Genomic DNA, 25,243 nt, shown 5'->3' on the forward strand with positions numbered 1-25,243 from the left:
AATTCTTTTGTCTAGAAACTTATTTAGATGCATAAAAGGTCGGTTCATCAGGAAATCAGAACCAAGTATGAACGGAGACCAGAAACCAAAGCTGAGAGAAACAAACCAGGAAACAGATTGTGGAAAAACAACAAAACAGAACATGAAACCAAAGAACCAACTAAACAAACATGATCCAAACAAAACCAGATGATAATTTCAAATTCATTCAACTTCTAAACAAAAATACTACAAACTCAATGAGTACGACCGGATTAAAAGGCCTCGACTCAGTTTGACTTCTTTGCCAGTTTACACTCACACAGTGCCATTTCCTCTATTCTTCTTTACATTTCAGAACATATAAAGAAATTATTTTGTACCTATGCACAGTAGCTTCTCTACAGTCATAAAATAAGGACACCCCATTAAATATTCCGTTTTTTGTTTAATTTTGCTTTATTTAACAGCTCTTACACAACAAAATGAACCTTGTTTTTCTCATAAAAACAAGAGATATAAACAAAATGTGGTTTTGTAGCTCAGGAAAAAGTAAGGACACTCTTTCTCTTAATTGTTAGTCTTCTCCCCTTGGCTGAGGTAACTTCAGCATCCTCGAACCATGAAACCTCCAGCTCTATTTTTTACAGTTAATGTAAGGTTTTTTCCTGAAATTTATTTAGTTTATGCAAACATGTCCTCTGTTGTGATGTCAGTGTCAGACTCATTTGTGCAGGAACATTACTTAAGTCCTGGTCTTGTCTACATTTTCTCTGGCAAACTTTAGTCAGGGACCCATTGGCCCGTACAGCATTCTTATACTGTCCATTACCCAGGGAGCCAAAAATAAATAAAAATGTATAGGATGTTTTACCCGCCAATTACATCTGGGTCTTAAAAACATTTTTTCAAAAGAACAATACTCAGAGTAAATTGCTCATTTCAAACATTTGTGACTGGAGTAGTCATAAAGTTTGCTTATACCTCTGGCCCACTCTGCCAATATGGATATGAATTAATGCACAGTCAGCAGAAAACAAAAGACCAAAACTGCAAACGATAAAAATAGTGAAAGGGGGAAATGACAACATCCGATTAAGGTGACCAGGTTCTCTGAAAATTTGAATAAATATTGAACGCTTTCTGCAATCTGTCCAAGTTATGCGAAGTAATTTGTGACAACATCCAAATGCTTTCAAATTTTGAAACATGTTAGGCAAAAAATTGTCAGTCAGTCATTTTCTACCGCTTATTCCATAGTGGGTCACGCGGAAGCTGGTGCCTATCTCCAGCAGTCTATGGGCGAAAGGCAGGGTACACCCTGGACAGGTCGCCCGTCTATATGCAGGGCAACACACACACAACCATACACACACTCATTCATACACCTAAGGGCAATTTAGAGTTACCAATTAACCTAACAGGCATGTCTTTGAACGATGGGAGGAAGCCGGAGTACCCGGTGAGAACCCACGCATGCACGGGGAGAACATGCAAACTCCATGCAGAAAGACCCCAGGCTGGGTATCGAACCCAGTACCTTCTTGCGGCAAGGCAACAGTGCTACCAACTGCGCCACCGTGCAGCCCCAGCAAAAAATTGTTTAATTATTAAATCATTCGATTTTTTTGTATGTTTGTTTGAGCCAGTTTCAGACCTTACTTGCTTGTAAATAAATAGTTGTGTAACACTAAGTCAATTAGATTAATTTGACATGGTGTAACCTTAGCTTGAGGAACAAACTTAGTCGTTCAATCAGCTTTAATGAGTTGATGTTTTAATGAAATAAGGAAAACTGGTGCTGTTTACCATCCTTACCTTTCATTGTCTGTGTGTCTGAGGGTACGGTTCTTTCTGCAGGTCTGCGCTGAATCTGTGTGTGTGAAGCACGGCCTGCAGCAGTGTGACTGTCCAGGAGCCAACATGAAGGAGAAATGCCACATGTGCTGCCAGCAGCCTGGTAAACACAGAACCATGTGTCCTCCACCACTAAGCAACATGTTTACAGCTCTGTGTCCCAACAGCTCAGAGTGTGTCAGTTTATTCAGATATTACCTCCTTCTGTTTTCTAGTCTATAAATCAAGTTGTGTATTCACTGTAAACACAATTTATTATGTTGTTTTTACAGCTAATGATCAGACTGGTTTTCAGCTCTTACATTTCAGTTTATATTGCAGGCTTCCCAGCTCATCATTACATCCTGTATATAGATACTTTGTATGTATATAGTATGTAACCCATGTCAGGAACCTTGACTGTGTACACTAAATACTATATCCTGTGTGTATATTTCAGGTAAGCCAGAGACGTGTGCCAGCACCTCCTCCTCTGTGCTGTCCCTTCACTTTCAGAAAAAGTTGTTGCCTCTGGTTGGAGGCGCTCCATGCTCAGGGAACCAAGGATACTGTGACAAATTCCACGTGTGTCGCATTCTGGATGCAGACGGCCCGATCGCCAGGCTCAAGAACTCTTTCCTTCATCTGGATGATTTTGATGATTTGGGGGAGTGGATGAAGGTGATTTCTTATTTCTGTGTTTTTTACAGAAGCTGGTGAAATGACACAATCCTTGCCCATCTGAGTAGTATTTCATCATAAACACGTAAAACACAGCTTTCCAACCATCTAAACAATGAGTAAAGGAGGTTAAAAACTGATCAGCTTATTGATATCTGAGTGTGGTGGAAAGGTTTTAGTTATATTCAAGGTTCTGGCATTGTTCTGGCTGGATATTTAACCACTCTACCTTAGCAGAGGTACTAGAGTTAATTCAAATTGGTATATTTTCTGACATGGACCCAGCTTTTAAGCAAATCCACAAATTTTCAGCATGGTTGAGATAAGAGCCACTCCAAAATCTCAGTGTTAGAGTGCTGGGTAGCTAATTATGTCCCAAATGTCAACTGTCTTACTGCAGATTTGAAACAAAGTTAATGAATGTGGATGTAGCCTTCATTCTCCATTATTGCATCTCATTAGTTTAATTCCCCAGATCCACAGACAGAAAAACAGTCCCACACCATGATGATGCCACTACTGTGCTTGACCATTGTTATAGTTCTCCCTCTTTTTTTATTCTCACCTTGATCTCTTCAAACATACTTCTTGTCATTGAGCCAAAGCAGTCTAATCTTTCTCTCCTTGACAATAAAGTTTTACCCAGAAGTCCATATGGGCACCTGCACATTTCAGTCGAGCTTGACGTTTTAGAGCCAGTTCTTCTTTCTTCCTTGGCACCCTCTCAGTCCATTTTGATGTTAAACTTGTTTCAAATTAGACAGTGACACAGAGGATTCAGTACTTTTCAGCTTATAGGGGAAAGTTTGGGTGAGATGGTAGAAACTTGGACAGAATTGGCTGTTCCAAAAAGACAATAATACCAGACAAACATCAAAGCTTGTTCTGTAATAGATATATCAAACTAACATTAAGCTTTTGGTAAGGCCTGACCTCAACCTTTCTGAAAATTTGTAGACAAGGTCAAATGTCCGGGCTGTGGCAGGAAACCAACTAGTTTAAACAAACTCCACCAATTCTGATAAGAAAAGTGGTTAAATATTAGGACAGACCTGTACCAGAAGTGAGCAGGGACAACCTGCTAACTGCCTTAACTATGTTGTGTGAGATTGTGGTGCTGATCCACGCTGCTAAATCCTTGATATCTTCCAGAAAGTTTTGGTTTGTCATAAGAAAATCAAATGAAATACACCTGCAGTATGTCCTCTCATGAAGCAATCAGTTTTTTGTTTCTCTTTAGCAACATAATCTCACTTTGAGGTCACATTTTGGAGTTATGCAATGAATAGTTGAACTGTGAAGCAACATTTTGCTGAGTGAGTCTATGTTGTTCTGGTCAACATTACAGACACTTCCAAATACATATGATACAAGTGAAAGGTAGAAGTGTCCAATTAAATGCACAAATGTTTGCTGGGACTGTGGAACCACTCTAAATACTTTGATGTAGCTAAATATTTCAGTTCAAATTTTCTTTAAAACTTTAAAGCACAGATTGTCAGCATCTGTCAGACTTTTTTACATGTTTTTAGTTTTCTGTGGTCCGATTTTGAAGAAAACAAGCAAATGTCTGACTGTCGTTGCATCCTGAGCCTGTTTGTTTACCTTCCTGTCTTGATCTTCCTCATGTATTTTCATTTGCAGTCTTCTTTGAGGGTTAGTTTCAAGAGACAGCGCAGAGAATCAGGAATGCTCATTTGGAGAAAAGTGGCCAATAATCATTACCTCTTGTGTTGTTTTACCAAGACTTTTATGAAATAAAGAACAAACATCAACCTAATAAAGACTCTTTAGTAAATAAAAGGTCAGCTAGAATTCCAGCTGGCAAAATAACTCAAAAAGGCATACAAAGAAGTCTGTTATCTACATATTTTTCTTTAAACAGAATGTTTATTTGTCTCATTCAAGACAAAAAACTGTTTTTGCAGATGTGTCATTCTATAAACATGTTAGGAGGTGTAATTCATGTAAAATAAAGTCAGTCAGTCTCTACCGCTTATTCCATAGTGGGTTGCGGGGAAGCTGGTACCTATCTCCAGCAGTCTATGGGCAAGAGGCAGGGTACACCCTGGACAGGTCGCCAGTCCGTCGCAGGGCAACACACAAACAACCAAGCACACACACTCATAGAGTGACCAATTAACCTAACAGGCATGTCTTTGGACTGTGGGAGGAAGCCAGAGTACCCGGTGAGAACCCACGCATGCACGGGGAGAACATGCAAACTCCATGCAGAAAGACCCCCAGCTGGGAATTGAACCCAGGACCTTCTTGCTGCAAGGCAACAGTGCTACCAACTGCACCACCGTGCAGCCCATAAAATAAAGTTCTTCATAAAATGTAGCCATTGCACCAGTTTTGTTTAACGCTACAATAAGTGAGTGAAGTTAGTAGGCTGGCTCACACACTCCTCTTCATGGCCAAACACCTCACATTTGGTTACATCAGACCACAGGACATTCATATCTTTTTTGTACTTGCATGTAATCATCTGAAGAGAAGAAAATGACACCATCAGGCATCTGCAAATTGTACCCAAGGATGAACTAGGCATATAGAGGTCCACCATTCTCTTCCTGATATCTTGACTGATTTCTTTAGATTTCTCCATGACATCATGAATTAAATCAGAAGCTTCCCTGACATAATCATTTAGGCATTCAGAAATTGCTCAAAGGCATTGTAATCTCATGTACATTTCTGACTTGGAAGAACGTAACAAAAACTTCTCACCTTATTCCGTCATTTCAACAATAGAAAAAATGTGGTAATCCTGACTGACCTAAAATTAAAAACGTTTAGTCTGTTTAATTGTCAGATAGTGAGAAAAAATGGTTATGTGTCTTTTTATAGTTTAGTAAACTTCTGGTTTCAACTGTTTTTACAGAGTTTGGGGTTTTTGTTTTTACTTTTATTGCTTGTTATTACACTGTGCCACATGTTAGCTTTAAACCAAATCCCACCTGCACCCATATGCAGACAAACAGACAAGACATTAAAGGAAGAAAGGGGTAAAAAGCATATATATACTATGCAAGTATAGTTAAGCTTTGTTTTTAAAGTGTTAATAGAGATACATCCTGTCCTGCAAACCCCAGAATGTTTTTTATACTTATTCTGAGAACATATTTTCTTTTCTTCTCTGCAGGCTCATTGGTGGGCTATCCTGATCGCTATACTAGCACTATCTGCAGTGATGGGCTGCACAGTCTGCCTGTGTGGCAGGACCTTGAACACTCGTGACCTGGACTGACCCTTAAGTTCTTCCCCCTTGAGGAATACATGTTGATGAAATATTTATTCTTTATTTACTTCTGAGGGGAAGTTAAAGTGTCGGAACCACACTAAAGTGATGCCTTTAGACAGCCTTGTGCCGTGTTGCAATCTGAGATCCACAAATGACCTCTGTGAGAGCTGAACACCTGCTCAGCTCTCCTCATGCTAGTTTGTCACCTGATATCTTTGTACGTCATATTGTATCTGCCTTTACTTGTCCTTGGGGGATTGATTTGCAGTACATGTGCTGTGGAAAATGTTTCCAGCAACCAGGGGGCGGTGCAGATTTCCTCAAAGGGTGCCGCATGCTGTGCCACTTCAAGTTGGCAATGTAAAGGCACCTGTTTCTGCAAAAGTGAAGTGAATAGATTTCTACTCTGGACACCCTCCACCTTTCCATCTTAGTGCAAATTAATGAACACATGATCAGTGCTTCTAAGAAAAACAACTTAGCATTTCTGTTTAATCCTGTGTTTTGTTGTGCCATGAAAATGTATTAACACTTTTTAAACTTTTTCACATTAAATTTGGATTTTATGTGATAGAACAACACAAAGCTGCCAATCATTGTGAACTAGAAGGATAAGGATACATGGTTCTCAACATTCTTTCCAAAAACTAACTGAAAGGTATGGCCTGCATCTGTATTCAGCCCCCTTTACTCTGATACCCCTAAATAAAATCTATTCTAGCCAGTTTCCTTTAGCTAGTTACCTAGTTAGTAAAGTCTGTGTGTAATTTAATGTTAGTATGAATACATCTGTCCTGTGAAGATTTGTCACAGAACAAACAGCAATCCTGGAAAAAACCTGTTAAAAGACTTGAGAACAGAGCAGATGGTCACCGTCCAGGAGAACAATGACCCTAGGCATTTTCATGTGCCTAGGGTCGGAACGGACCTAGTCAAAGTCCAGACCTAGACCTAAATCTGAGAATCTGTTGCAAAACACAATTAAGAGCTAAATACAAATGCACAGCATACTTTTTGAACTTTTATTCATAAAAACAATTTTAGAATTTCATTTGATATTCTTTTCACTTCACAATGATTAACTACTTGATCTAGGTACTGCAAAAATTTACTATAAAATACACATTAAATTTGCAATAAAATACAGAGATTTGTGGTGTAAAAACACAAAATGAGAAGAAAGTCAAGAAGTAAAACCCACAGGTCTGCATCCTTTTATGCAAACCTTTCATGAATATTAAAAAGGCAAAGAGCTGTGAATCTCCTGCTGGCCACGCAGTTAACTCAAATGTATCAGTTTGAACCCTCTTCATGTCACCTTGACACAATCAGTGGGAGAAAAAAATATGTGCGTCACAACAGCAGGAACATGAAGAAATAATGCATCTCGTTTTGGGTAATCTCAGACTTTGTTGCTTTTATATCAGAAATGGCTGTGTGAGAGTTTAAAATGTTCCTAAATCAAAAACAGGTTTGTTTTTTGGTAATAAGGTGAAGCTGAGTGTAGGTTAAAAATAATAATTTTACCACAATCCTAAACCTGGCAAATATTATTTATTATAGAATGAATACAGTACAGTGCCTGACTCTTTTTACAAATATGTACAAAAATGACAGAAATATATGTGGTACATATTACATTCATCTACAGACAAAAATATATAACTTTAACAGTGGTTCTAAATAAAAATATGTATTCTCTTTTTGTGGTATTTACATAGATTTACAGTACAAAAACCGATTCCCCATTTTGTGCAAATGATAACATTTCCGTTTCTTAAAGTCACAATGATAACGGTACCGATCTCTAGAGTTGAGGATCACATTTAAAAGTAATGGAAATGGAAGGAAATAAACCAAGGAACACAGAGAAAACATTCATATTAGCTAACTTCATTACCTCACAGCCAGCATCAACTGCTCATAAAATACGATGATATATTATTAGTTTGACACGTCTTCGAGTTATGGTGTAATTCAGAATTATACAGTAGTAGCACAAACCATGCAAAAGCAATACAAGACATCAGATTTGGCTGTTTCTGTTGCTTCAATAAAAATCACTATATCAAATGGCAAAATTAATGCACACTAAGATGAAAAACTGCCAGAAAAGCACAAAGAGAATGTCTGTTTGGTGACTGTTTACACCAAGCCTCATTGATATGCTTTGTTTGGCTGTGTATATAAGGTACAACAAACATAGGAAAATCTGTTGTACCATATTGTTATTAAATACCCTATAGGAATTCACCTAAAAAAAACATGATTTTCCCCCTCGCTTTAGAGGCAGAAGTCTTCAACAGTATATTTTATGACAAAAGTACCTCCAGATCCCACCATGGTAAATCCAGTCCTCCGACAGCTTAACACGAGAGATCCTTGAAAGTGCATCCAAGCTGGTAAATTTCCATTAAACACATATAACCTTTATCCTCTTTACACCAAACAACCATGTTATTCTATCTGTCTATGACCCATAAAAATGACCTCTTTTTAAGTGCTTTGAAACTGTGATGCAAACATCCACATTGGCTTTTTGATTAGGATTTGTCAGTGATCACGAGTCTTTCCTGATTTCTGGCATCCCTACAATATAATCCTATCTGAAACAAGATATTAGTTTGGGATAATTAGTAAGAACTTATTTTACATTAAATAAATGTTTCTAAATGAAAAATATACCCTGTCATTCATTTTTAGGCACAAAAAATAACTTTTTGCATTAGTGACAAAGATAGAGTTAGGTTTCACAAAACGTTTTTTGCATGAATTTACTTTCAGACAACATAAATCTGTAGATATGTACAGGTTTTTTATGTCTAAAAGTTGTAAATAGTGTATAAATGATGTCCTTAGTGGTAAAAAAAAAATCACATAGCAGTGTCTTTTCCTTATTGTCAGTCGTTCTTCAGAGTTACTCTGCAGAAGAAAAAATTGTTACTAGTCAGCTTCACAGAAATGCAACATTAGAACAAAAAATGAAGACTAACTCACCTCTTAGAAATTTGTTTAGGTTTCATCCTCCATTCATCTTTACATTTAACAAATGTGACCTCCCCAGATAAGCTGTGGGCATCAGGGTCTTTCAAACAGAAAACCATCCTGCAACAGAGATTTATGAGAGACAGTTCTTGTGATGTGGCTCTTTATCCATCTTCATCAGCAGGTTCCAAGTTAAACTAGAATAAAAGTCTATACTGGCTATGTAACAAAGCTGCTTTAATGCGGTGATCAATTTCTTTTCAGAAGTTTATATTTCTGACTTCAAAGAGCTAAAAATCAACAAACTAATAATAATAACGAAGGCACTAAAGTGTTTAATTGCACACATTTCTGAGAAATGTGATGTGATTGTTTTGTTCAGCCAATAATAGTTAGCTGGTGATTAAGGACAACAGGAAGCTAACCATCATGCTTGTCTGACTTACTAAATTTTGTCTTAATTAATTATGAGTTCCAATTTATCAGATAAATTAAACCCAGCATATTTTTTAAATCTCACACTGGTAAATTATGGTCTTTCTGCATGGACTTTGTGTCTTCTAACCACGCATCTGTGGGTTCCCTCTGGGTACTCCGGCTTCCTTGCACAATCCAAAAGCTTGCACGTCAGGTTAAGTGGTCCCTCTAAATTGCTCTCAGCAGTAAGTTTGTGCATGCATGGTTGTTTCTCCTGTTTGTCTGTGTGTTGCCTTGTGATAGGCTGGTGACTTGTTCAGGTGAGCCTTTTGACCAGTGACTGTTGGAGACGCACCAAACCTTCTCCCGGAAACGCACATTACAAAGTCCACATTGGTGCGCTCAAAATAATTAAATTATAATTCAACATTTTTAAAAGCACCAGAAGGTCTTTTCTGTTGTGCTTCAAAAATGTTGGAGGGAGGAACTAAGTTATTAGATTTTGTCTTGGTAAAAATACATTTGCATACATGTCTTTACTGATATTGACTTTTATCTTCTGAACTGGCAGACAAGAGTGTTTGGGGGTTTTGCATCTCTGTTCTCATCATTTTACTGTCGTATTTGTCTTCTAGGTTTTGTTATATTAGTTAATTCCTTTGTGTTTAGTTTAGTAGTTAATTTTTGTGTAATTTTTTACTTTTGCAATTGTTTCTGTCAGTTCTCTGTTAGACTTTTCCCCTTGGTTTGATCATTTCCTTGTGTTAATTCAACTCCACTCATGTTAATTAGTCTCCATCACTCAGCCTCCCTGATTTCCTTCTATCACAGTTACTCCACATTTCCTCTGATTAGCTCATCTGGTTTCTTTGTCGTCTTCCACCCCTGCCTCAGTATTTAAGCCCTTGACTTCTCATTGTTTACTGCTGGATTCTACTGTTACTGTCTTCTGCATGTTCCCCTTCTGTTCTGGAAGTCCTTCAGTTTCATTAAAATATGATCTCATCATCTGCCTCTGTCCTGTTGCCGCTTGGGTCCTTACCAAACCACAAACCTGACAGTTACACTGTCTGTTTTGAAACCTGTGTTTCAAAAAGATTTATGATCATGGACAGTTGTGGTTCTTGCACAAGAGACAGGTTGGGCCATGCCCTTCCTTCTGCTGTCCCACACAAAACACAAACCACTCTCCCCATAAACCCCATTCTGCTAAAAGCAAATATCTTTAATATGTAACCCAGAAATCAGAAAGATTAACAACTACAAAATTATTGGTGCAATATTGTGAGAAACAGAAACGTCAGATTAATATAGATTTCAGCAATATTAAAAAAATATAATTCCCTTTTTTCACATATATTTAAGTTTTTACTAATCTCAACTTACTTTTGTTGCGTCTCGCCAGATCTGACACGGATTTTGTGAACCTCCACACCGTCTGAGTGACCAGACCACCAAGAGGAAACCATCTTTAACAGGTTGGACACCGACCAGCTGTTTGTCTCTATCCATTTAAACTTTAACATCATCAGGTCGCCAATATCAGTTTCAGTCACCACAAGAAATGAATGTGTCCTGTTTGTCTCAAGTCTCTCTTTCCTGAAATGAAAACAAAAGAAATGCCACTGCTAATTAAATGTTATCTTAACCTCAGGCTTGTGAAATACGCGTCATGAAATATAATAGTTCTGATAAAACAAAACCAAATAAGGACATATTAATGTGTGTATGATTATATCACTGTTTATTTGTTTCTGTCTCAAGCTACTGTTTGGGGTTACAAAACTGCATATAATCTGCTAACATGCAAATCATGGTGTAATAAATCTCTTAGATAAAGCGTTCAAAGGGCTGACTCACAGCTTAAGCTCCAGGTTTTCAGACTCTCCTTTGGTTCCATACAGAGAGATGGTTAGGGAAGGCTCCATCTCTGAAGTGTTCACTTTACTGGAGAAGTGGATCTTTAGCTGGTAATGGTAAACTGGGAAGACAGTAAGAGAATGTGATATTTATAAAGCTTAAAACATACACCACATCAGTTTTGCCACCAAAATCCCAACCACCACTAATCCCTTCTCCAAACAAAAATGACTTGGTTTCTGGAATTCGCCTTGTTTTGTAATATCACTCACACATTTAACCAAGGCAGTATAAATACATTCAAATAAAACTTGCACCTCTGTTGTTGACATGAAGGTTTGCTGACCTCTGAAAGGCATGGAGGCTCGTGTTTTGGTGTACATCTGAACACTGCGAGGCCTGCGGACTTTGCTTGTGCCGTAGCCCACAGTGTTGCAGCGGCCCTTGCGGCAGCTCAGACACATGCCGCGGTCGAACATGTCATTGCTGCCGCACCGGTAGGCCTTGGCAGGTTCCTGCTCATTCAGCAGGGAGTCGATGAAGAGGTGGATGGAGCGTTCGTGTTCGCACTTTACTGCATCATTTATAGCTGAGGAGAAAAGACGAATGAATAAATAAATGCAGTTTAGAGGACAGAGATATAAAATAAAAACATGTCAGTTTGCTTCATTTGCACTTGTTGACAGATAACGCTACCAGCACAGAAATTTGTCTGAACCTTTCTTAGCTGCATTTATATCAATACTTGAAAAACCTCATGGTTCAAATGACAGTAACAACATTCATGCACAACAATAAAAATTAATGAAAAGTAGTTCTGTAGCTGCAGGACTGACATAGTATAACGTTTTATAACCAACTTAAATGTTCCAAGAAGAGCATCGAATGATATACAATGTCTTTAACAAGTATTCATACCCCTTAAACTTGTTCACATTTTGTGAAGTTACAACCACAAACTTTAATTTATTTTAAATGACAAACCAAAGTGGAGCTAAATTGTGTAGTGGAAGGAAAAAAAAGCATTGACTTGTGAAACCACATTAAGTTCTTAATGCACCTGCAAGTCTTTTGGAGTATGTCTTTAACAGACTTGCACATAAAAACTGAAACCTATGTCTATCCTATGGAAATTAGCTCAGGCTCAGTCAAACTGGATGGACATTGATTTTCAAGTCCAAAGATTCTCTATTGGATTTAAGTCTGGACTTTGACTGGGCCATTCTAACACCTGAATTTGTTAGAATGGCCCATTTAGACTGTATCTCTGGCTTTATGATTTGGTTGATGACAAGGACTTTAAAGTGCAAAACCACAGACCTTTGACCGCGGTGAAGTTAGTTATAGGTTGGATCATGGATATTCATGATCCCCAGATTTAGCGGGCTCTTCCTCCTGTTTGATCCAATATAGGCAGTCTGATTACGGGCAGCTGCTCTCTGTCTGCTCCCTCATCTTGCATACGGTGGCTCGCTTAAGGACCATCAATAAAATTTCCAGACTAAACTTTCTGTTTCATGGTGATATTGTTTTGTGTCTTCTGGGGGAAATGTATGCACGTCTGAACAGCTGATTTTATGTGTGATCAGCTGATTTAGTATCTTATTAAATACAGCTCGATTTGGCCAGCCCGGAACAGCTCCGCACGGCTCTGCACATTGTGTGTTGCATTTCCATAGACCCGCTACTGGTCCGCTGAAGGGACCACCTCCTGGAGGCGTGGCTTTAAAGCATCATGTGTCGTGCTGCATAACCGTGAATGAAACACCCAACCGCCAATGTAAAGAAGAAAAGACCGAAACGCGTTACAAAAACAAGAAGTAACACGTCTGTTGTCTGAGGATTAAATCTCCTGACTGCACTGCTAATCAGATTTGATGAGTAGGATTTTGACATCCGTTTTATTATTATTATTAAAGATTTCACTTTCCCTTTAAGAGACTTGGAAAGATTTGAATTAGGTCCCATTTTATTTCTAATAGTTGTTGCCAATATATTTATTCAGCTGCCGCTGAATATTGCAGTCTCCTATGATCGCCAGAATAGCTTGCACCTCGTCGTTGCTCCAGGGGTGACTTTTCCAGATAACTGTGCAAAATCCATCATATGTTTCTCTCACTCGCTTGAACGCACGTATGAAAATGCCGGTTGTTTTGTTGTACGATGGTTGACTCTTACGGCTGTCCAGACTCACGGCCAATCAGTGAACAGCCGTTTGTTCACGTCACGTACAGTACCGAATCGGCGTCGCTTACCCCTGCTAAGAAGGAGGTACCAAAAAAGTAGGTACCGGTACTGAAATAACAATAATGGAAATGCTCACGAAGCGAGCCAACTGGAGCCAAGTCGGGGACAAATCGAACCAGTGGAAAAGGGGCAATGGTGTCCTTTTAACAGTCATGTTTTTGGACTGTGGGAGGAAGCTGGAGTACCCGGACAGAACCCACGCATGCACTAGAAGAACATGCAAACTCCATGCAGAAAGACCCAGTCGAACCCAGGACCTTCTTGCTGCAAGGCAACAGTACTAACCACTGTGCCACCGTGCTGCCCAATATACAAACAGTCAAAGATAATATATCAAAATGCAAATAGGTGTGAACAGAATCTTTACCAAATATCCCAAAGTTAGCTATTTTCTCCAAGGCCCCCCTCAGGTTGCAGCCCGGCTGGAAGCTGCCTCCATTGGGGTAAATGTCCAAATGGCCGATGGGCTGCTGTATCCCGATGCTGAGACCCAAGGAACCCCGAGTGAAAGTGTGGAGGACGTCAACGAAGTGGGCATCATCTGGAGAGAGGCGCCTGTGGGCATGTTCGCCTTCAAAGTCCGGTCCAGCTGGATCCAGGCCTTCAGAAAAAGAAGAGAAGCATCAGCAAAGCATTGACAAAGGGATTATTTTAAGAAAATTAAATATCTTTTTTTTTTTTTTTTTTGTTTTTTAGTTTGGTTGTTTACCTGTTATTCGTCCGACTTTATTGCTGGCATGGCTGCCAGCAAATCCGGCCACATGAGCCCCAAGGCTGTAGCCAATCAGGTGGAGCTTGTCAAGAGGCATGTTGGTGGTTTCCTTTAAAAAAATATGTAGAATAAACTAAAAATTGCTTTACTTGAGGCAAGTTCTGCATGATTGTGTGAAACCTAAAGCCTCACATGGTTTATTGCTGTTTCTCCACCTAGTTAAATGCTGTGTTTTTTTGTTTTTTTTTATCATCAAACAAATTTGATGATAAAGACAACCTGAGTAAAAACAAAAAGCAGTTGTCTATTTTTTTTGTTAACAGAAAAAAGTGGAAATTTAACTTCTACCAGCACACAAAATAATTCAACAACAGCTTAGAAATAAACTCGTTGACATTTATCAGTCTCCAAAGGGTTACAACACCATTCATAAGGTCTGGGAATCAAGAAAATCATAAGAACCATTATTCACAAATGGAGATGACATGGAACAGTGGAATCTTCCCAGGAGTGAATGGTAAGAGTGCATCAACAACAAGGGGTCAAACAAGAACCCAGAACAATACCTAAAGCACTGTAGGCATCACTTGACTCCGGTAAAGTGATGCCAAAATGGCATCTATAAGAGAGGCCAAAACTACTGCTGACCAAAAAGAACACAAAGGCTCACCTTTGCCAGAAAACATCTTGATGGTCCCCAAGACTTTTGGGAAAATATTCTGTTGACTGATGAGACAAAAGTGGGACATTTTTGGACATGTGCGTCCTATTCGATCTAAGGCAATACTAACACAACATTTTAGAAAATAAACATATCAACAGTCAAGGATAGTGGTGGTGCAATGGTCTGGGGCTGCTTTGCTAATGCTCCTGGACCTGGGTTACCTGCTGTAATGAAGGGACCATGAATTCTGCTCTTTAGCAAAATATGATAAGCAAGAATCTCTGGCTATCAGATTGTTTGCCTTAAGCTCAAGCCCATTTGGGTTATGCAGCCAGACCGTGATCTGAAACACACTAGCAGGTACATCTCAATAGTTAAAAGAAATAAATTGAAGGTTTCCGTGTCTGAAAGTTCAGAAATAAAACTGAGTGGTTGCTTTACATGACCTTGAGGAGGTTGTTTGCACTCAAATCCTCCAATGACTGAGTAACAATAATTCAGCAAAGAGGACCGTGCCAAAGTTTCTCAACAGTGATGTAAAAGACTCATTACAAGTTATCATAAATGCTTGATGGGAGTCGTTTTTGCCAAGTGTGGCACAACCAGTTACTAAGTTTGCTGGGAAATTACTTCTTCACATTTCTGTAATCTTCATCTGATATTAAAAGTGTTTAATCATTTAAAACATTTCAGTTTAACAAAAAAGCAAAAACATAAGAAACCTTTAAGAGGAAAAAATACTGCATATTCTTAAACTGGTGAGCCATAATATGAGAGGGGTTTACTAACACTGAGATTGACAAAGAAGTACATATTGACGTTTTTCATAGTGCGACAATAAATATTTTAAAATAAATGTATCACAAAGTAAATCGTAAAAAACATAGAAATGATTGTCAGGACCACTCACCTCCATCCAGTCAATGAAGCGTGCGATCTCCCTTCCCACTGCTTTAGTTTTCTGAGCTGCGACCACATAATGGTTCTGAGCCGAGCTGAGCCAGTCTACTACGATAACGTTGGCCGTCTGCTCTCTCTCATACAGCGCCAACACTAACTTCGGCATCCAGCTCTCAAACATACCGCTCAGCTGATGGTAGGACAGTTAAAACTTTGAAATTTAAAACCCAATCTTATTTAATAGCACTAGCAAATCTCAGCAACTTTTAAATAATTTCTAGCTGGTGTCGCTCTACTCACCGTCCATCCGTGGATCACCAGGAAGGTTTTGGATGTGCTGTTGAAGGTGCAGGCAGCCAGGGTTTCTGGTTGTCCAGGAATAATGTAGCAGAGATCATCATCAGGATGGGATGGATTACGTAGGGAGAATTTTGCAACAGTTGCAGGATGGTCATTCTTGTCATCAAACAAATCTTTCAGAGGATCAAAGAAGTTGCCTGAATGAGAATATTAATAGGGTTAACTTTTAACAATAATTTAGGAAAAATCCTGAAGGCAGAAAGCTAATTTAAACAACAAACTAGCCAAAACACCCAGCATCTCACATTCCCTCAGTAAAAAGATAAGATCAGAGCTAAGGGGTTACAGTGGTTCACTTGGCCAGGACAGACTTCCACATACTATACTGATGTTTTTTTTCTACCTTTGTTCCTGCTGTCTCAGACTATAATTACTCTGGTCCCAGTGATCCGTGTGTGCTCATCCTATCCAACTAAGCTCAGAGTGGGTTGATTTTTGAAGTACATACCAGCAGCACCCAAGAAGCATTCTTAGCAACCAAGAGTGACAGTCTGAGTTTTGAACCAACAACCACTGGGGCTTTTTCCAAATGCCAATGCATGCCTCTCTAAGCACTAGGCCACCATATAACAGTAATAAATCCTGACTACTGGTCACTTAACTATGAGTCATAGTGACTCAAATAAATAGAAAGTTTGGCTGTCATTGTACAGAAAGTACAATGACATTTTGTTTGGTGGCACTTCTATAGCAGTATTTATATTGTTGAAACTGAACATTACAACAACACTCCCTCTAACCCAAAGCCAACTCCAAAAGTTGGACTTCAAGCACTTTACAACAAAAGTATGAAAGTTAGCAGACCTTTCACACGTTGCAATGACCTACAATGTAGAGATATAAGTAATACTAACTCACTAAAAAATTTTAAACATTACAACTACCTTGCTTTGCTGGACTGATTTAAGATATTGTCCCTAATATGTCACACTTAGTTTTTTCAGGTTTTTACAACTAAAACTAGTTTTTCTTTCCAAAAAAAGGAAGATTTTTGTTTTTTTACAGTGTAGTACCAACGTTTGCTGTAATTAAAGCTGCAAGCCTTTTTGCCTATGTCTCAGCTTGCACATCTAAAGACGGAATTTGTTGTAATTTTTGTTGTAAAATAGTTCAAGCTCAGTCAAATTGGATGTCGAGAAGAAAAGAGACCATCCATTTTTAAGTCTGGTAATAGATTCCTAATTGGATTTAAATTTGGACTTTGTTCCATTCTTACAAGTTAATATGCTGTGCAGCACTGGTGGTATGTTTAACATTGTCATCCTGCTGGAAGGTGAACCTCAGATCCAGTCTCAAGTTTTTTGCAGCTTTTAACAGTTTTGTTTTCCAAGATCCGTCCGTCATCAACCAGCTTTCCTGTTTCTGCTGAAGAAAAGCAGTCCCACAGTATCATGCTGCCACCACCATGGTTTGTATAGAGTGATTTGCACCACACAAAGCATCAGCAAAAAAGTTAAGTTTCAGTCTCATCCAGTTAGAGCAAAGTGAATTAATTTAGTTAATATGGTTGATTTACAATTACTGGATGGTTTTTTTCAGGGCTATCAGAGTAAAGGGGCCTTTACATACACATTTCAGATTTTTATTTGGAAAAGAATTACACTTCACAATTATGCAGTACTTTTTTTTTTGGTCTTACTTAATATCAAATAAAAAATTTTAACACCATAAACATGCGAAAGATTTCAAGAGATTTGAATGCTTTTATAAGGCTCTCTCGACACTTGGGTCATTTCGATACTGATAGGATAATTACACATTGCATTAATATCCAATGATTTCCTTTTATTTTCCTTTAATTTACTATTTTTTGCTATTTGTTTTCTATTTTTTATATCCTGTTAAAGTTTGTGGCACAATAAAAACAACACTCGCCTCTCTCATTGTGACTGAATACACAATCCTACAGACATTTAATTCTCATATTCACTCATTTTGTTGGTTTGTATGCTTAACAGCTATGCCGACTTGTTAAAGTGCATAAGACTAAATGTGGACTCACCGAACGGAGAATCAATCAGATCTTCTTCCAGGGAAGTCACTTTTTGCGCATCTGCATCCAACACCACGAAGCACAGAAACCAAAGTTGCCAAGCTCTCATCTCTTACAGCCGCGAATCCTTTTACAGGAAGCCTCTGATTAATGTCAATCCCACACCACAGCAGTATAAACTATAGGCTCAGTCCTGTTGGGCGCAAAGCGCTGTTATCTGAGCCACCTTGAACTGAAGGCGTCCTAACTAGCGCTTGTGAACTTCTGCGTCGTCATTGGCTGTGGACCTGATTGGGCTGCTTTGAGGGGTGGAGGAGGGGTTAACAACAGTGTGGGAGAGGATAGCCTCATAAAAACCAGCTGAGTGCTGCATTTACTGTATCACGTTTACTGTAGGTTATTAGATCCATTGAACAACAAAACAGTCCATGTTTGAGGAATTAAAGGATTTTATTTGGGGTTTGTTAAAAACTAGGCTCAGTTATATGGCTGAGGGAAGTTTCATGTTTGTAAATTAGCTAAGTTGGGCTAAATACTGGATCATAAATATTACACAGAAACTACAAATGTGTCTGTAATAGAGTGCACACTTTCCTTACTATTCATTTAAAGAAAAGTTGATTTCTATTCAGCTACCAGAAAAGCTTAAATAGTTTGCAACAATTATTGGGTTAAGATTTTTTAATACAATGGATCCATTATAATAAGATTGTTTTAAAATGGGGGTTTAAGCTGTTCTTATTAATTTAGTTTGGCTCTTTCAGTTTGTGTGATTCGGGTTTTTACAGCAGTCATAGAAAATTTTAAAATAGCTTACCCTTATAGTATGAGGGGAGTAATGATGAGACGGCCGTGAGTCACCCTGGAAAATGCCTACTGGAGGGGGGACGAAATTTACACAAAGGTGGGAGGAGAACCCTATCTAGTGGACACCGGGGCTGAGGTATCTATGACTCGCAGACGCCTAAAGACAACGGGATACCTTACGGTCCAATTTGCCAACGGGACCATAGAAGAGATGCCGTATGGAACTTGACAAGGGATCATTTGGGTGAAGGGTCCATACAACCTCATCACCATCACAGACTTGAAAAAACTCAACAAACCATGGGGAGAGCGCCGCTCTCTATCTCAAAGGCTGAGCCAGCTACGGTCAAGGTTAGTAAAAGTAGGATCGACTCAGAGTGGAACCGGGGCTCAAGAGTGGTACAAAGCAGTAGATGTGCCAGAAGTAACTGAACAGAAGCTGAAAGAAAGCGACTTCTCCCCGGCTGGGAAAGAGAGGTTACGGAAGATCATCACCTCAGCTAATGTGGCCCGGTTCAAGAACGACTGTGGAGACTTGGGACCGAAGTATGTGCACCTCATAGAAGGGGGAATGCATCCACCTGTTCGACAGTACCCCCTGAACCCAGGTGCTGTTGAAGAAATGGATAAAATAGTAAAAGAATTGAGCACTCTAGGAATCATCAGAGAAGAGCTAAATCCCATCACTAACAGTCCCATTCAAGCGGTAAAGAAACCAGAGTCAGCAGGAGGAGGTTGTAGGCCATTAATCAACTTCAAGGCCCTCAATCGAAGAACCATAGCAAACCGAGCCAGCCTAATCAATCCCCCAGGAGCACTGAAGACACTGAGAGTCAAGAAATATAAATCCTGCATTGACCTAGCAAATGGATTTTTCTCCCTCAGACTCGCAAAGCAATCACAAGGCAAGACAGCATTTACACACAAAGGCAAGAGTTATGTGTGGCAAAAGTTACCTCAGGGGTACAAGAACTCTCCTAATGTGTTTCAGTCAGCTGTAATGGAAGTTTTGGGTGACCTAGGAGCAACAGTGTACATAGATGATGTGTTCATTGCAGATTATACCGAAGAGGAGCACCTAGAGAGACTGCAAACAGTGGTGGAGAAAATCACAGCAGCAGGTTTGAAGCTGAATCTCAAGAAATGCCGGTTTGGACAGTTTCAGGTGAACTACCTAGGATTCCAAGTGACAACAGATTTGGGACATTCAGAAGGGTTTCGAGAGAAGCTGGCACAAATCCAGCCACCTGAATCCGAAAATGATCTACAAAAGATTAGGGACTCTGCACCTATGTGAGAGATCATGTACCTAATTATCAAAGATATGCTAAGCCGTTATATGCCTGCCTAAAGAAGCGAGAAGGAGAAGAAAAAATGACAAAGAAAAACTGGACATGGACTGCATCAAACCAGAACGACCTGGATAAGCTCAAAAGAGCAATCCAAGAAGCCGTGAGGTTGGAGCCGAGGAGCTTGACTAAAAAGTTGGTGGCCGAGATCAGCTGTGAAGATGAGGACTCCATGCTGAAAGTGAGCAATGAGAATAGGGAGTTAGTAACGTTGTGGAGTTACACTTTGTCATCTGTAGAGAAGAAATTCCCCCAAGAAGAAAAAGAGTTAGCAGTGCTTGCTAGATACTGGAGCACCTTAAAAGACCTAGCACAAGGACAGCAGATTAAAGTCATCACTCAGAGCCAAGTCCACAAGTATCTCAGAAAAGGAATGGTGGAAAGCACAAAAGCAACCAATACAAGGTGGGGAAGATGGGAAGACATCCTGCTGGACAGTGAGATTGGCCCAGCACAACCAGCCAGCAAGAAAACACCCTTAGAGCCGTCTGTGAAAGAAAGGCCGCCAGAGTGGGTCCTATACACTGATGGGTCAGATGGCCTACGGGGAGTTTAATCTCAAAAAGCACGGTCAAGAAAGGTGCCGCCAGAAAGGTAAAACTCCCAGTAGTGCACAGGCGGGAGAAGTGACAGCAGTGCTGGAGGGAATGTTAGAGTTGATGAAGAGAAGAATCAAGAGAGCAAAGATAATCACAGACAGCCACTACTGTGCACAGGCCTTGGACAAAGACTTATCCATTTGGGAAGAGAATGGATTTGAAAGCGCCAAAGGAAAGTTAGTGGCCCATCACGATCTGTGGAAGAAGATCGCCGAGTTGAGGATGAGCCTGGAGCTTGACGTGGAGCACCAGAAGGCTCATACCCAAGAAGGGGCTCACTGGCGTGGAAACGATGAGGTGGATCGTTATGTTCAACAGAGAAAAGTTGTCTTTGTCGGGATCGAGAAGTGGGACAGAACGCCCCAAGGACGGGCGGTCCCTGAAGAGTACGTGGATGAGGTGGTGCGGAGCGTGCATGAGGCCTTAGGACATGCAGGCGTGCTGCCTACCCATAAAGAATTGGAAGAGCAGGAGCTCTGGATCCCTATGAAACACATCCGGCGCATACTACGGGACTGTGAAGTATGTGGTCAATACAACGCAGGAAGCCATGGACAGCGGCTGGTAGGTCTGACCATGTGGGTGAGAGCACGAGATCACCCTGTGTCGACAGCAGTGAAACCCAAGTACGATACCACTGACATTGTGTAGCAAGTATTAGATCATAACACAGTGTTGTTACAGAAGAGAGGGATCCAAGGAGTTGAACAGCTCAAGCCAATTCTCAGCTAAGGATAACCATAAACCGGAGAGATGGCCAGTGAACCAAGCACCATGCCACCCTACATCAGACTGGCCACTGTATTTGGGGTGGTTGCCATTCGAAGAACCACTTCAGGGCTTTGGGCAGGAAGAGCCTTGAAGAAATTGGAACTTGCTAAAAAAGGATTCCTGTCAACAGAGGATGAAATGCTGTGGTGGCGAGAGGTCATGCCGAATCGGGATGCCGAATCACCACTCTCCCAAGAGTGGTCTTTGTGACCCAGTGGGATCTGCGTGAAGAAAGACCAAGAGAGTGTACCTGCCTGTGGGACGGTTCATTTCTTAAGTACTGTGACTCTTGCGGAGCCCAGACAAGATCAGGAAGGCTGATGCAGGTGGTTCAAGCAGAGGGGTGTTAGGTATTATTAAGTCAACTCAGAGGCAAGAACGATACAGAGTCAGTTTTACTTGCAGAGGGGTGGCAAGTAAAGCAATTTTATGATCCCCTCAGGTCCTTTAAACTGCATCCTGATGAATGGAGGCCTGCACCGTATAGACAAGCCACCCAGGACCAAGACAGTGTGGTATTAATAGCTCAACCATCTGCTCCTCCACTATATGAAGGGTTATGTGGAACCGAAGGATTGGGTCACCTGAATGATGGCCTGGATGGGGGACCAACAGATCTGCTGACAGCATCAATCAGGGAGTCCTAGCCATATGATACAGCCTCTGGCCAGGTAAGCTGCCCACCTTTAACCACCACACAGTATCCCCTGGTGTTCCGAGTGTATAGAGACCTGGGTCCAGAGGGTGTCGGCACTGCACTGAAACAACCTCCCGACAATGAAGAACAACAGGCACAGCCAAGCGGATGGTTTGGGCCCTGGGAGTTGACAACCTGGGGACAGTTAATATTAGAAGTTGTTGCAAATCCAGACCTCCCCCTGGAAGACTTGCCCGACACTCCCAAGGAAAGGGGTGCTCGGAGTACAGGGCTATACTACTGCACCACCAGTTTAGATGCCTGGGGCAGCCAGGGAGCCAGACCCAAACAGAAGGTGGGAGAGTTCATCGTAACCTCAGAAAACTGGCATCGCGATAGGGTGCTACAGATTCTAGGTACAGTGGCTCATTGGACGGACACACCCACTGACCCTGGCTCCACCCAGAGGGTACAACTGGCAGTGCAAATTGTTGTAGTCCCATTTAGAGGTGAATACTCCGTCGGAGCAACAATAACAGTCATTCCAGAACAGCAAAAAGAAGACCCTGGAAAAGTAGAAGTTGCAGCAGCATACAGGAATAAACGCTCACATTCCTGGCCTTGGCCCTCTTTGCCACAGAAGTGGAAATGGACAAAAAAGGACAAAAATTGACGGACCGACAGCACAAGTCCCTCTACTCGACCCAAGCTATGGAAACGGATAAAGATTATGGATAAAGCGTCTTGTTTAAAGACTTTGCTTAGGCTTTTTGCTTTGCTTATCGGCATTATTCTTTTGTTAGTTATACTTTACCAAGCTGGAGTGGGACCATGGAACTTGACCCATGTTAAAGTCACTCGTGGTTCTTCAAAATATGCCAACCAAACTTGCTGGAACATAACCTCTCTGAATGTCTTTTTGCCTTGGACAGAATACCCTCCCCTAAAGAACCAGTCTGTGTTCCTTCGTGAAAGCCAAGAAACCAACTTCACCAGACTGAAGAAGGTTCTACAGAGAAACCCAACATGGATAAACGACTCCACGACCCAACAACTTGACAATCACACCTGGTCTATCACTAACCTTGAACTCACTGATGAAAGAGTAATAATATGGGTGAGAATCCTGCACCGACTCATCCGCCGTACAATTCGCTGCAATTGGATTCACCCTGATTGAGGGGTCCCGGAGTGGCACTGCGACTGGGCCTGTCGGCCCTCGGTACAGTTGAAAGGCCACGGTTATTGGGAGCCTGAAGTTATCCACAAGGCTCCTTCAAGAGTTGTGAGTTGCCCAGCCTGGTTTCCCCGTTGGGAATTTTGGGGGAAATATCAGTTAAATTGTGACGAGAATGTGTCCACTAAACCAGACGCATTCCAGGACACCAGCAACCACACCGACTGGGGCCCTGTCATCCCCGCAGGAGGATCCAACGCCACAGCGCAGAATTGCACATGCCTACCTGACACTCCTAGGCCTAAAAGCACTTCGTCAACCAGAAACCGTACAAATTACCCGTTGGTGTTTCAGAATCGAGAAGCCCTGCAGGAATGTATTAATACCAAGCTCAGACATTTGCCCAGTTGTTTTTGGAACATATTCACTCAATGCCGCACTCAGAACTATCTGCCCTTAGCCCCTCTTTACACTCATCGAGTCTGCCTCTCCTTCATAACCTCTTGGTCGAAAACCATCTGGACTGAACATGAAAAATGGCTGAACACGACGTTTCCCTGGGTATGGAAGGCTTATGGTGTTCCCCACTTCAAAGGAGACTTCCCGGAGGGTGAAATCCGAACACATGAAGGTTTGAAAGGACCTTATTATGCAGATATGTATGTCCAAAAACTACCTAAGCCAGATGAATTATTGAATGTAACGGCATGAGATTTTCATAGGATTGACCAGTGTGTGGCACAACAAATTTTTGACAGTTTTAACAACTCTGTGTGGTCAAGCAATGGAGCTTCCCCCCGATGTGACCTGTGGCAAGCTGACACTTCAGTCATGTCAACATGGTGATATGACTGCTCCGTCCTAAATAAAATCAAAACAGCAAAGATACTCCTGCAGGCCTGGGCTGTAGGACACAGCAGAGATTGGTCCCGAACCTGGTGGGGATTGCAGGAGTATGAAGTTAAAGAGTGGGTTATTCCCTGTTTGTCTCAGACTGATAACTACTGAGTTAAATACCAATATCTAGCAACAATTTACTCCAAAGAGCGAGACGTTTGGCCGCAACCCTTCTATTGGCCAGAAAGATTTGTTCACCCAAGACCCTGGCGTATGGAGTGTAACACTGCCCATACTCAGTGCACCATAGGCCTTGCCCGCAGACCCTGCCAAGAGCTCACAGGTTGGACTGAATTATGCCAATCCCATTATGATAACGAGTACAAAACCTATGCTCATGAAGTTGTGTGGAAGAAAATTGGAGGAATGTGGAGAAGATCTCTCGGTGGAGGCTCGACCTGTGCCGAGACTGTACTGGGACACAATCTCAGGCATAGGAAAAGCATCATGGATGTTATTGTGCCTTTCATTCCTGATTCAGTAATTGCTCTAGCCGAATTGTATGCTTTCTGACAGCATTTATGCTCTGGCAGCATAGATAAGGGTTTAGACTGGGTAAGATATAATCTTTTCTACTCCAACCTCACATGTAAGCCACCTAAAGAAACCTGGAAGAATTGTGGGGAAGGAGCGTATCAGCATGCTTGTTGGTATGAGACATTAGGACAATCCGTCAGCAATGTAGTTTCTACAGTCACCCAGGAAGCCGGACACATTATAGGGGAAGGGGTATCAGTAGTTGAAGGTCGGATCGGTAATTTGTTTATGATACTTTGACCTTATTTGCTTGCTACTGTAGGAGTGATTATTGTAGTCATAATATGTAAAGTCCTTGCGCAACAATTTCTTCGGTCCATGCTTAGCCCTGGAAGGAGGAGCTACCAGCCCCTCCCCCTAAGGGAGGTGCCACCCTGGGTATAAGACCCAGGGCTTGGGAGTTTTGAGTCAGTTTTGAGACAGCAGTTGAGCCTAAGCCTTCACAGTCGCTTATCATCATGACTACCAATTCCACCACTATTTCCGAGCCTGTCAAAGTGAGTACAGTGGAGTTTTATGCGCTTCTCTGTGGATGGCTATGCTATCGCCACACCGGGTCCTGGTCGGTCAGCCAACCATTACAGTTTC

General features: G+C 41.0%; 2 protein-coding genes across 3 annotated transcripts in view; one reads left to right on the forward strand and one right to left on the reverse strand.

Annotated features, from left to right (window-relative positions):
* The window catches only part of si:ch1073-396h14.1 (disintegrin and metalloproteinase domain-containing protein 10), a 48,950-nt gene extending 41,506 nt beyond the window's left edge, over window positions 1–7,444 (forward strand). Inside the window, exons 13-15 of the mRNA XM_047374980.1 lie at window positions 1,840–1,939; window positions 2,276–2,496; window positions 5,645–7,444. Of these exons, the coding sequence (XP_047230936.1) occupies window positions 1,840–1,939; window positions 2,276–2,496; window positions 5,645–5,749 (426 nt within the window). The 3' untranslated portion in view covers window positions 5,750–7,444. The remainder of the gene's footprint in view (window positions 1–1,839; window positions 1,940–2,275; window positions 2,497–5,644) is intronic.
* LOC124873925 (lipoprotein lipase) lies at window positions 7,279–18,155 on the reverse strand. 2 transcript variants are annotated; one of them, XM_047374982.1, is made up of 10 exons: window positions 17,891–18,155; window positions 15,829–16,001; window positions 15,539–15,718; window positions 13,962–14,073; window positions 13,620–13,853; window positions 11,352–11,594; window positions 11,006–11,126; window positions 10,532–10,744; window positions 8,741–8,848; window positions 7,279–8,665 (listed from the first exon to the last, which is right to left on the reverse strand). In XM_047374982.1, the coding sequence occupies exons 1-10, from the start codon at window positions 17,988–17,990 to the stop codon at window positions 8,644–8,646; spliced, it is 1,506 nt and encodes a 501-aa protein (XP_047230938.1). In that variant the 5' UTR covers window positions 17,991–18,155; the 3' UTR covers window positions 7,279–8,643. The 2 variants fall into 2 exon arrangements, with proteins under 2 accessions (XP_047230938.1, XP_047230937.1); XM_047374981.1 differs by having other exon boundaries at window positions 15,829–16,025; window positions 17,891–18,153.
* Between the last annotated feature and the right edge of the window lie 7,088 nt (window positions 18,156–25,243).

This window comes from Girardinichthys multiradiatus, chromosome 9, assembly GCF_021462225.1.
Source record: "Girardinichthys multiradiatus isolate DD_20200921_A chromosome 9, DD_fGirMul_XY1, whole genome shotgun sequence".
Classification (NCBI taxonomy): domain Eukaryota; kingdom Metazoa; phylum Chordata; class Actinopteri; order Cyprinodontiformes; family Goodeidae; genus Girardinichthys; species Girardinichthys multiradiatus.